Source organism: Artibeus jamaicensis, unplaced genomic scaffold (genome assembly GCF_021234435.1).
Source record: "Artibeus jamaicensis isolate MK-2021 breed Jamaican fruit bat unplaced genomic scaffold, CSHL_Jam_final contig_490, whole genome shotgun sequence".
Classification (NCBI taxonomy): domain Eukaryota; kingdom Metazoa; phylum Chordata; class Mammalia; order Chiroptera; family Phyllostomidae; genus Artibeus; species Artibeus jamaicensis.
In genome coordinates this window covers 22210127-22222161 of record NW_026521861.1, presented here as the reverse complement: position 1 = coordinate 22222161, position 12035 = coordinate 22210127, and the positions used below count along the sequence as shown (strand labels likewise).

General features: G+C 62.8%; 1 protein-coding gene across 2 annotated transcripts; it reads left to right on the top strand.

The window, feature by feature from the left end:
- The first annotated feature begins 137 nt into the window (after window positions 1-137).
- Window positions 138-9305, top strand: BNIP3 (BCL2 interacting protein 3). Of its 2 annotated transcripts, none has more exons than XM_037159160.2 (6): window positions 138-357; window positions 5455-5605; window positions 5964-6048; window positions 7238-7344; window positions 7419-7568; window positions 8560-9305. In XM_037159160.2, exons 1-6 carry the CDS (start codon window positions 312-314, stop codon window positions 8603-8605), a joined length of 585 nt encoding a protein of 194 aa, XP_037015055.2. In that variant the 5' UTR covers window positions 138-311; the 3' UTR covers window positions 8606-9305. The 2 variants fall into 2 exon arrangements, with proteins under 2 accessions (XP_037015055.2, XP_053524537.1); XM_053668562.1 differs by lacking the exon at window positions 138-357 and adding an exon at window positions 2309-2443.
- Window positions 9306-12035: the final 2730 nt, after the last annotated feature.

Below are 12035 nucleotides of genomic sequence, written 5' to 3'. Positions count from 1 at the left end.
GCCGACGCCTCAGACCCACCCCGCGCACGCGCTGCACGCGCCGCACGCGCCCCACGCCCCCGCGCACGCCCAGGCGTCCCCCCCCTCCCCACCGCCGGCCAATAGGCGACGTCGTGTAGCCTTCGCTTATCTGCCCTGCGTCCGCCGGCGCGCGTCAGTCAGTCGGGGCCCTGGGCTGACGTGGTTGGACCTGCTGTGCCCTGTGCCAGTGCCCCGGCTCCCGCTCGTTCTCTTCGGAGCGCCCGGCACTTAGCAACCCCGGGCCAGAGCCTAGCTGGGCCCGCCGGCCGCAGCGCCCTCCCTCCGGCGCCATGTCGCAGAGCGGGACCCCCGGAATGCAGGAGGAGAGCCTGCACGGTGAGCCGCCGGGGCTGCAGAGGCCGCGGGGAGGACCCCGGGGGAAAGGCAGAGCCGACGGAGGAGGCCAGGCCCCGTCGAGGTGCGGAGCCCAGGCTGCGCCTGCGCGGCCGGCCCGGGGCCTCTCGGTGCCGGGGGCCCGGGGCCGGGCGTCGCTTCCCGGCGGGGTCTGGCCGCCGACCGGCCCTCCCGCTTCCACCCGCCGCCCAAGCCCGAGCTCTGCGGTTCAGGGGCACTGGCGCGTTTCTTCAAGGCCGTGTTTACGCTCGCGCCTCCGCAGTTAGGAGCAGCGTGGGTGGTACGCGCAAAAGCCGAGCGTTGGGCTGAATCTCACGGGCCCTAAGTGTGAGCGGGCAGCAGTTCTGTTCGTAGCGGCGGCCAGGGCTCGGGGCGGAGGAAAGGAGCAGCCGGGCGCCCGGCCACGGACTGCTCCTCTCAGTGTGAGAGGTGGACAGCGTTAAAGAAATGGCCCGGGCCTGTGAACAGGCCTCCTCAAGTTCACGCCCCACTTGCCCTAGAGGGTCGCCCCACAGCCAAGCTCCGAACCGACCTGTGGGTTCAGTGCAAGCGGGAGGACCGGTCCCGGCCGCTCCGCACCGCAGCTCTCGCCCCGCGCCTGCGGGTTGGCCGGGTCGGGGTCCCGCGGGCCCATTGGGCTTGTGGAGGCCCGGGGGTGGCGGGAGGGCCCGGTGGACGCCCACCTCGTTTCTGCAGCAAGAGTTCGCTAAGTGAGATGAGCAGCGACGTGGCCCGGGAGGGCCGTTCAAACTTCCAGGGCGGGCTTTTAAATCTCAGCAAAGGCAGTGAATGAGTGGGCTTCAGCGGTCCGGCGCGCGGTCAGCAGGCGTCTAACTACAGCCGCTCTTCCTAAACCCGGCAGTCTCCCCCCGTTGTGAAGTTGACTAATGATCTTGTTTGAATTGGGTTAAAGGGTTAATCTTTGCTGTCTTTTTCTCACAAAAGAGCCAAGGGACGTTTATAAACTCTGCGCCTGCAAGCCACCCCCTTTTCCAGTGCTCCAGCTGCTTAACTGCACTGTTACCCTAGTTCGGAGGAGTCTGGAAGGTTCCGTGTGCTCCCGAGGGGCTCGGGGCTCCCTCCCTCCCGACCCCGAACTGCTGAGTCACTAGCAGTGCGAAATCCCGCACGGAAAGACCAGCCTTTGGGTCTGGCTCCTTCCACAGCAGAGCGTGGAAGCGGACGCGGCACCCCTCGTGCGGACGTGCGCCTGAGCACTCGCCGCTCAGGGCTGGGCGGAGCCGGCCCCCGACAGCTGCCTGGGAAACGTGAGCCCTCGCCTGGCCGCCGCGTGGTTACCTCTTGTTTACATCTGGCCCAAAGGCACAGACAGCGGCCCCCTCCTACCCCTACTTTGTTGGCTGGGCTCCCACGCCCCTGCCCCTAACTCTGGCGAAAGCTGCTGACTGGCCAGGCTCTCTGCAGGCCCTTCTCTCCGTAGCGGGATGGGGTGTCCTGCTGGGGCGGGGAGGCACCCGGCCTCCTTTCCAGGCGGGGACCGCCTTCCAGGCAGGGACGTGCAGGGGGCTCTATTTTCTGGGGTTGTCGTGGGAGAGACTGGAGCTGCTGGGTACCTGAACCTCCTGGGGAGGCGAGCTGGCCTCGGTCTCCTAGGCGTGGAGGAGGAGCAGGTGTGGGGAAGGCAGCGGTGGGGTGCAACGGGCTTGGTGGACAACACCTGTGTCTTCCCCAGGCCTGATTCTGCCACTTTGTTTGGTGGGTTATCTGCGACTCCGAGGACCTTTTCTAGGTTGTGGAGCAGCCGTAGTCCCCTCTTTCTTGCCCGGTGTAAGCACGTTCACAGCATGCCTGCTGCCATTTCCAGGAAGTGGTTTCCTACCCAGGTGTTGCAGGTTAATAATAAAGCTCCGGTCCTTTATTAACTCTCTCCTCCACACACAGATTTTGGACCCAAGCTTTTGCTGCAGGGAGTCCAGAGTGTGATCTTTTTCTTTCCCAAGGATGCTTAGAACTGTCTGTGCGAACATGATTCTGAAGCACGTGTACTTGTCTCCATGGAGTTTTGGGTTGCTCCTTGAGGTGGCCTACAGCACACGTATTCCTGAAGGTGATGTGACGTCCGTTACATTTCTCTTACACGGTTGTGTTCAGTGCTGTGTTTGGTGGTCTTGGCAGTTGCAGGGCAGAGCTCTAAGCCCCCCGGGGTTTCTTGGATGTGAGGGGTGTTTGCCGTTGTTGATGAGCCCAGGACCCTGCGCAGGTTGGAAGAGGGCGGAAGCAGAGTTCTACCTCCTGCCAGTGAAGGTTGGACTGTGAACCCTTGGCATCACAGGGCATTGCCCAGGGGACAGCCCTGTGCCTCCCTGCACAGGCAGGTCTGAGCGGTGTTGTCTCTGGTAAGTGGGGGAACATGAGTAGTTCCGGTGAGTGAGGGAGGTGTCACAGGGACCTTGAATTTGCCATCTGGCAGACAGAAGTGTGGGGGGCTTGGAGACCCCGTTTGTGCCTGATGCTGGCAGCCCCGTGGGACTGACCCCTCTACGTCGTGGGGCCTGATGCCAGCTCCAGGCAGTGGTGGGACAGCCAGGTGGGGCTGGAGAATCAGTGATTGGTGTGTGGGAGCCCTCACTCGTGTCAGAAGTGGTACCGAGAAGACACCACACACCTCAGACTCCGTCTGCGTCATGCACCCTACGTGACCCAGGCCGCACTTCAGCTGGTGCCGGGAAACAGAGCCAGGCCCAGAGTCTGAGTGACTGACTGAGCCTGGAAAAGTGGAACTGTGCCCAGTGCGGAGCCCGTGTGCTGCTCTGTGCCACGGGGCCAGAGCTGGCGTGCTGGTTGGTTGAGTGTGACCTTGGTCTTAGGGAAGGGAGGAGTGCTGGTGGGGGGAAGACCCGAGGCCCAGGTTTTCACGATGCCGTGGGGGGAGGGCATCAGAGGCCTTGGAAGACGGTCAGCAGCCTGGCGAGGGAGGACAGAGGAGCCGCCTCTGGCCTGGTGCCCTGGGGCAGTCTCTGAAGTCACTGCAGCTTCCACTCCCAGGCAGAGCTTGAGTGGGCTGTGCGGACAGTAGGCACTGGGAGAGGCTGGCGAGGAAGTGGTGTGTGAGCTGGATGCCTGCGTGGTGGTCTCAGCAGAGCGAACGGGAGGTGGGTGCGCAGCTCCTGAGCCTGGTTTGCTGTTTTCTGATGGGCATGATGGAGGCTGTGGGGTTGGGACAGTGCCCCCCAGCGAGTGGGAAGCGGAGCAGCGGGTCCTGCGCCTGCACCACGGTGCGCACATGGTGCGGCTCCTGGCCTCTGCTCTGCCCCTGTCCCTGCTGCCCCCGTCCTCCGCGCGCGTGCGCCGTCACGAGGACAGGTGTGCTGGGGACCCACGGTCCAGGGCCAGGCCTGGGGCAATGCCAGCGGGATAGCTTCCAGGAAGCAGCCCCCAGCCCTGGGAGACGCAGAGGCCGCTGTCCAGTGAGCAGAAGGATGGGCCTAGGTGGGGGTCAGGTCGCATGTGCAGATTACATCCGGCTCACTGCACCCAGATGTGTGGAGTCGGTTGTAACCGAAGAGGGTCGGTGTTTGGAACGGCTCATTAAAAAGGTGCGGTCCAATGGCCAGTGGCCACAAAAACATGTTTAACCTCGTTACAAACTGGAGAGATGCAAATTAACCCCTCCTCCACAGCCAAGTGTAAAAACCAATGAGGCTGCCCATGTGTGAAGTGGCCGCTGTTTGTGCTGGTGTTTGACCCACACACGGAGAGTGTGCGACCCTGGGAGCCCTGAACACTCATCACCACCTCCCAACCCGGGGGCCCACCTGTGCGTGTCTGCGGCAGGGGCCCCTCGATGTTTATGGAAGCGCTCCTGAGAGCTGCCCACCCTGGACGCAAGCCAGGCGGGTCAGAGTGGGCAGTCGATGGCGTGGCTGTGCAGCAGGGTTCTGGATGCGCAGCCATGTGGATGCCCCCACACCCACTTGGTGGTCCGTCCCGTGCAAACCCCGGAGTGGCCTTTGGGTCCTGGCCCCTCCCCCCATCTGCCCTCTCGCCTGCAGTGTCTTCACTGCTGCCGAGTGGGCCCTCCTGGCAGCCGGCGCTGTCGGGGCCCTTTGCTTGCCCGCCTCCCATGGACGTGCAGTCGTCTCCACCTTCCAGCGCACTCCCTGTTGTCGGTGTCCTGCCTGCCCCCAACCTGTACAGGAACAACCGACAGCCCCTCCAGGCTGCACCTCCTGGCCCCCGGTCCACTGAGGCCGCCCTGGTGTGCAGCTGGCTCTGCTGGGGCTGGAGCGGGCCTCCGGGTCCTCGAACACTGGGCTGTGAGAGGCGGGGCCTCCACCGGAGCATTTGTGGTTGGGCTGGGAGCTGCTTGTGTTACATTTTGATGAGCAGGTGACCTGGTGGCAGTGAGACATCAGTTCTCAGATCTGAAATCTGGATGGAATCAGCTCGTTTGGGATTTTAGTTGAAGCCGAGTTGCTCCCGGCCCAGACTCGGGACTTGGGGGTGGCCTGTGCTGCTTCATTGGGGTTGGTCAGAAGTCATCTCTGCTGTGGCTGCAGTCTGCCTCTGGCTTCCGATGTGACTGAGCACAGAGCCGCAGCCGGGAGGGGCAGTAGGCCGACCAGAGGTGGCTTAAGTCTTCACAATTTCTAAAATCTCTTAACCTTCTGACGGCTTTTATCCTTCTAAAAGTTGAGTGCGGAAAAAAGCACCCAGGTCGCTCTGACTGGTGCGGCTCAAAGGGCTGGGCGTTGTCCCACGAGGCAAGAGGTCTCTGGGTCGATTCCCCGTCAGGCCCAGGCCTGGGTTGCGGGTTCAGTCCCTGGTCCGGGCACATGTGAGAGGCAGCCGACGGATGTTGTCGGTCCGCGCCTGTCTCTCCACCTCAGTACAGTCTGGACGCACTCGGGCCGCCCGCACTCTGCTGGCTGCACACAGGTCCTGGTCCGGGGCTGCCTGCTCCTGGGGGGTGAGGCGAGACCAGTCACCGCCACTGCAAGAGCCAGGGGCGGGTGTCGTGCGTGTCCCCAGCCCCTCAGAAATGGAGGGGCCGCCGTCTGCCAGGGCTGGACAGCAGAGCGAGCGGGAACCCGAGCAGCACCCCCGCTCTCCCCTCAGGCTCCTGGGTGGAGCTGCACTTCAGCAGCAACGGGAGTGGGGGCAGCGTGCCCGCCTCGGCCTCACTGTACAACGGAGACATGGAGAAGATCCTGCTGGACGCCCAGCACGAGTCTGGACGGAGCAGCTCCAAGAGCTCCCACTGCGACAGGTGGGTGCCGACGCCGCAGTGCACAGGCTCACCGTGGGGGCCGCCACTGTCCTGGGCCCCAACCCCAGTCCCTGCCCTGGTGCCTTGAGTGGCTGTGTCGTGAGCTGCCGTCCTCGGCATGGCCAAGTCCGGAGTGAAGGTCAGGGTTCTCCAGGGCCGTGGAGCAGACTGCAGAGCCAGTCAGAGACGAAGCCTGCTGTCCCCCCAGGACTGGCTGGTTGATGCCTTCGAGCTGAGCTGCAAAGGGCGGGAGATGGGCTGGGCCCTAGCCTGGGGCGGGGGGAGGCCCCTGCCTGTGGGGCTTCGTGCTCCTGTCGGAGAGAGTTGACATGTCCCGCTCTCGCTCCCCGCCTCCTAGCCCGCCTCGCTCTCAGACTCCACAAGACACGAACCGCGTGTCGGAGACAGACAGCCACAGCACTGGGGAGAAGAACAGCTCCCAGGTAGGGCGGCCTGTCTGCAGGGCCAGCGGTGGGGGGCCATCTGGCTCTGAAGGGGCGGCCTTTTTGGGGGGACATGTGGGCTGACGCTGAGCAGATGGGGTGTGGGCTTAGGTTGGACCGGGGCTGGCCCCACGTGCCTTAGGCCTGGAGAGGATGGGAAGGGTGGCTGGGGGTTATCAGTGGGTGGTCGCTGTCCTCTTGGCCATAGGTCAGGCCTCTAGTGGGTTGGGTTTTGATGTGTGAGTGGGCATTCTCTGCAGGCCACTCGGAGCCCCTCTGCCCTGAGGTCGAACTCTGGACGGGCCTTTCTCTGTGGGTGTCACAGCTGCTTCCAGAAATTGCCCTTGGGCGGCCCACACTGGTGTTGGGTGGTTCAGAGTTAGGAGCTGACAGGGCCGGCATTTTAGCGCAGGTCCCTGCTCTAACACATTGGGCACTAAGCTTTGCTGTGAGACCAAGTGCAGGGTGACAGCCTTTGACAGCCCTCCTGGGCTCGCGTCTGGTGGCAGAAGCCAGCACCCTGTGCACCCGCTGTGGCCGGTGCCGAGTATAGGAAGTGTCCCCGGGTCCTCCTCCTGGCCAGCACTCGGTCCTTCCCCCTCAGGCTGGTCTCCCTTGGAAGGATGGAGGAGCCCTTGCACCCCCAGGCTCTGGACACGGAAGGCGTCTGGGCCCACGCCCTGCTGCCGGGTGCTTTGGCACTGTGTTCTGGGGCGTTTCTAAAATGTTACCCATTTCTCCCCCCAGAGTTTAAAAAGGAGTGTTATTGGGGGTATAGAATTTTTAAATGCAAAATCCCCTACAGTCCTACTTTTAAAGCCCCCTTTCGTGAGTGTGGTGTTAGGTAACTTCTGAATGGAGCTGCTTTGGCTGCACTGCGCACTCCGAGGCTCTGGGACTGCGCTGCCGCCCGGCCGAGCTTCCGTCTTGTCTGCTGCAGCCAGCGCCGCGGCATCTTCGTGGACGTCTGTGTCCACAAGCCGAGCCCCTCCCCGGGGGCAGTGTTCGCCAGGTCTCACAGTTGGGACTTGACCCAGAGGGTCTGTCTGTCTGGTCCACCTGCCTGGCTCTGAAGACTGGCCGTGGCCTCTGGCTCTGAGCTCCGCCTCTGGCCCGATGCCGGGTGGGAGGCGGTGCTCCTGGTGTGGGCACGAGGGTCGCCTGCTTTGTAACCGTCCCCTTCCCTTAGTCTGAGGAAGATTACATTGAGAGAAGGCGGGAAGTGGAAAGCATCCTGAAGAAGAACTCGGACTGGATATGGGACTGGTCCAGTCGGCCGGAGAACATCCCCCCCAAGTGAGTCTGTCTTGAGCGCCGTGGGGGCTCTGGGGCGCCGTGCGGGCCGGTGCTCACGGCTCCTCCCTCCGCAGGGAGTTCCTGTTCCGGCACCCGAAGCGCACGGCTACACTCAGCATGAGGAACACGAGCGTCATGAAGAAGGGGGGCGTCTTCTCGGCCGAGTTCCTCAAAGTCTTCTTGCCATCCCTGCTGCTCTCGCACCTGCTGGCCATCGGGCTGGGGTAAGTCACCCCGGGTGGCCCGCCCGGACAGTCCCAGGTCTCAGTGACTTGGTCTGAAACACCTCACTGAAATCACAGGTCGTGAGTCACAGCTTATGCAATGGCGTGTGAGCCCATGCTAACGTGACCACTGTCCAGGTCAGTGAACAGACACGGCCGTGACCCTGCGGCCCAGCCCGGCACAGGCACTGCCAGTCGTGGCGAGGGCACTCGGGGGGGACAGGCGTGCTCTCCCCGTGCTCCGCACAGGTGCAGGCAGGTTCCTCTCCTTGGTGCTTACGCCGTCACCATGCTGCCTGCAGGTCCCTCAGCAGGGAAAGACACCGAGGCCCCTCACGGTGACGAGGCGGGGAGCACTGAGTGTAGAAGTGAGCCCTGAGGGCCTCTGGCCCAGACAGCGCCGTGGCGCCCAGGCCCGAGTCTGGGAAGCCGGGGGCTGCTCTCCAGCTCACCCCAGGGCTGTCGTGGGGCACGAGGGGGTGGCCTCGCTCCTCCTCACTGGGCGACGGTGTTCTGTGGCAGTGGCTTGCTGGGCAGACTGGGTACGTGGGAAGGCTTCGGATTCTGGATGGTGCCGCAGGGCGGGAGGTGAGAGTGGGTTGCTTTCCCTGACCTCTGACCCGAGACCACGGCTCTAACCGCAGAGGAACAGTTCCCCGGGGGGCTCCTCGATGTCAGCGTCCAAACTGACTGTGGCCCGGGCTCTTTGGGGCCACCTCACCCAAGGTGTTCACAGTGCGTTCTGGGTCTTCCTCAGAACCAGCTGCTGGGACAGCGGGTGGCTGTCTGGCAGGCTGCTGTGGCAGCGACTCGACAGCAGCAGGGTGCTGGGTCCCCTCACTGAGGGAACGCCAGGCTGGGGCGTCTCCTCCTGGGCGGGGAACCACGTGTGGGGCGCACACAGTGGGAAGAGGACCCCGGGTGGAAACGGTGCACCTGCCTGGGCCGCGGAGTCCGGGCCCCGCTCACCGCCTGTTGCTTTCTCGCTCAGGATCTACATTGGGCGGCGGCTGACCACCTCCACCGGCACCTTCTGACGCGGAGCTAGAAACGGCGCTTCTCACGGGGAGCGGGGCCCTGGGGGCCAGGCCGGCGGAGGCGCCGCCCTGGTCCTGGGGGTTTGGCCGCCCTGTGGGTCTGCTCTGTGAATGCCGAGTGCCTGGTGTCGTGAGGGGAGGGCGGCGCTGCGGACCCGCCCCCCGTGCCTGCGGGAGCGGTCAGCGAGCATGTCGCGCTGACCCTGCTGAAGTGACCGGGTGGCAGTGTTCTTCGATGTTATAAATAGCCGAGCGTAGATGATTCCACCATGCTAGTCAGGACGTACGTAGTGTTGTAGTAAAATGACCCGTGACCTTAACCAGTTACGATTCGCCCTGCTCTGAAAGACGAGTACTGTTGTGACTTCAATGACTCCAGAAAGGGTTCATCCCAAACGAACAGGGCCTGTGTCCACGCCGCCGTAGGAGACCCTGGGTGTGGCTGTGTGGGGTCCGGGGCCCACGGCAGGCTCTGTGTGGCACAGACGCTGGCCTGTGTGCTGGGCAGGGTGGTGGCTGTTAGTGACCACACGGGGACGTGCCTGGACACCTGCTGAGTACCTTCCTCGTTTCCACGTTAGGGGCTGGGTTGAGGCTTTTGTGTTCGTGTCTGCGTGCTGAGAGTCGGTTCCCTTCTAAGCATCTGTGTCTACTTTACAAGACTGGAAATACAAAAAATAAATCTTTGCCAAACCCTTCAGATCACAGTGTCTGCGTACAGTCACACGGGTTAAGCAGCAGAAAAGGTTTCTGACTAAACCGGCCTCTTCCCGGACGGAGCCCCGTGTTTTCTGCCTGTGGCTCTTGGACAGCCGCCCCCTCCCGTGGGCTGTGGACAGCTCACACGCTGTCGTGCGTGCTCCGCTTTTCCACTTTAAACACAGTTATGTCGACGCAAATGCAAATTTCCATTCTTAGAAGTCAGTCTTTGTTTACGTTGAAATAATAGCCTTCACAGGAGCTGGTCAGACAGGGCTCCCGTTGGGGGGTGGCTGGCTCAGTGGCATCTAAGAGTCTGAGGTCACACTTTACCAAGCGCGTCCAGTGTCCTGACCTTGGTGGCATCCTCGGCACATCGGTGTCCTCAGAAGCAGTACCCCTCAGAGAGCTAGCGAGTCCCTGTTCGGGTGAGCCCTTGTCTCTGGAGTGGGCGGATCATCACCTGCATTTTTGCCCCCCTCTCGGTGGGACACCAGTGTGGTAACCGAGCTCGTGCAGATGGACCTCTGTGCTGTGGGTACGAGTGCACAGCACATAGTGGTGAGCGGAGCCCAGATGGTTCTTGGTTCGCGGGGAAGATGCGGCTGCTGCCGTGAGGTGCAGTCTCCTGACCCACACGTGTGCTCCCCCCGGCTGAGTGCGGGCTGCCTGTGACACTGGTTTCCGAGAGAGAGAGGCCCCGGGGACAGCACCTGGAGGGGGCCTGGGCAGAACCTTAGTGAACGACACCTACACGTTCCTTGTGTCTGGGAGCCCACGTGAAAGAATGTGCCCTGAACACAGACCTTCGAACTTGGAAGTGTGATAGTGTGGGCACAGCAGGCGGGCCGTGCAAACCGACGCCCCGCACCCGGTGCAGGGTGGGGGTGGTGATCCCCAGCTAAGGGCAAGTCTGGGGGACGGGCAGTGTTAAAAGGCCCAGCCATGGGTTGCAGCCACCCCCAACCGAGGCGCCAAGGTGGACTCCAGGGGGATGGCCTGCCCAGGATGGGGGCCCTTGGGTGCTGGGTGAGCTGCCCTAGTGGCCACCACTGGGACGGAGGGGAGAAGCCTGCTGAGGCCAAGTGCACGCTGGTGAGCGGAGCAGCCGAGAAGGGAACACGTGGTGCTGCTGTGGGACATGCACGCATCTGCACGTGTGTGCAAAGATGAACACGAAACATGCCAGAAACCAGAGTGGCTCCCGGAAAAGCAGGTGGGGATGGCGCAGTGATTCATGGGAAGGCTGGAGGGGAACTGGACCGTCTGCGTCACTGGCTCTCAGAATTGTAGTGACGCTTCACTTACTGCCAGTCCAACAGCAGCCAGGGAGCCTGGCCTACGTGAGAACGAAGCCACGCGGAAGGGGTGGCGATGGCAGGGCGGATGTGAGCACCGGCATGTAGCTACTAACCTGATTTTCAGGCAGGGACGGTCAGACCCACGAGTGTGCCCCAAGCCACCGCTGCAGCTGGAGGCCTGCACGGGGTCAGGGGAGGTGCGTCGGCCCAGGGATCTCAGGGCACTGGGGCACACGCAGAAGTTGGTCACATGGACTCCCTCGTTGCCCAGAAGCAGGGCCGAGGGCTGACACTTGAACAGCCGCAGTGAGCTGACCGACAGCCGACCCTGATCCTGGTCCCTGGGACCGTTCTCCCACACCCGAGAGCTGCAGGGTGGTCATGAGGCCGTGCCCAACAGACCCAGACTGGGGAGGGCCCACAAATGAGCTGACCAGGGCTGCAGGAGGGCAGCTGCCAGGGGGCGGCCCTGAGGGTGTGCAAGGAGCTCAGTCTGTGTCTTTGGGGAGCTCAGGTCTAGGTGCAGGGCCTGTTGGAAACACTGGGGTTTGAGGACGTCAGGAGGAGCATGGCCACCCCCGAGACAAGGTATGCAGAACCGGGGACTCTGTCACCACCAGAGAGAGCCCCACAGCCAGGTAGGGAATGAAGTGTGGACCTGTCCCACGGGCACTTACCAGAGCCAGTGACTGAGGGAGACCCAGGCTGCATGGTGACCCCTGGGCAGTGTGGGGCTGTGAGTAGGTAGAGCTTTCGGAAGCAAGCCTCGCATTCCGGGGGCCGGCACCTGGGTCATTCCAAGGTGGGTGAGACCCTGGGGGCAGCGCAGGAGGGAAAGTCAGAGTGGGCTGGAGTCTCAGCCTCAGATAACATCAAAAAACCAAACATGGAGAGCCAAGTGCAGGTTCCTCTGCGCTGTGAGCCAGCTAGCCAACTGTCCAGCCTCCTGCCCCATGTGGCTGGCACCGTACGGGACACTGAAGTCAGAAACACTGGGTGCAGCCCACCTCAAGTGGCACCCTGTGCAAAGCGGGAGCTGCCAGACACGAGGTCTGGTCGGTAAAGCAGGCTCTGCAGTCCGGTCCTCCTCCCTCCACCGCGGGACAGCACAGCTCCTGAGAGGTCAGGGTCAGGCCACACACTCCCCTGCTCCCTCAGTCTGAGCCCACCACCAGTGGCTGTGCTGTGGCGTGCCTGCCTGTCACCCACAGGGTGGGACTTGGGCCAGCACCTAGCAGGAGGGCTCAGGCAGTGATCTTCAACGTGCATAGCACCTATGTAGGGGCAGTGGCCTCCTTTCCCTTAGATTGTCCAACTGAAAAAGCACCACTGCCAGCACCATGCTAGTTCTCTGGTGGGAGTCAATCAAAATTATACTTTGTCATATCACCAAAAAGCGTATTTTTTGGTGTGCAGTAGAATTTTAGTAA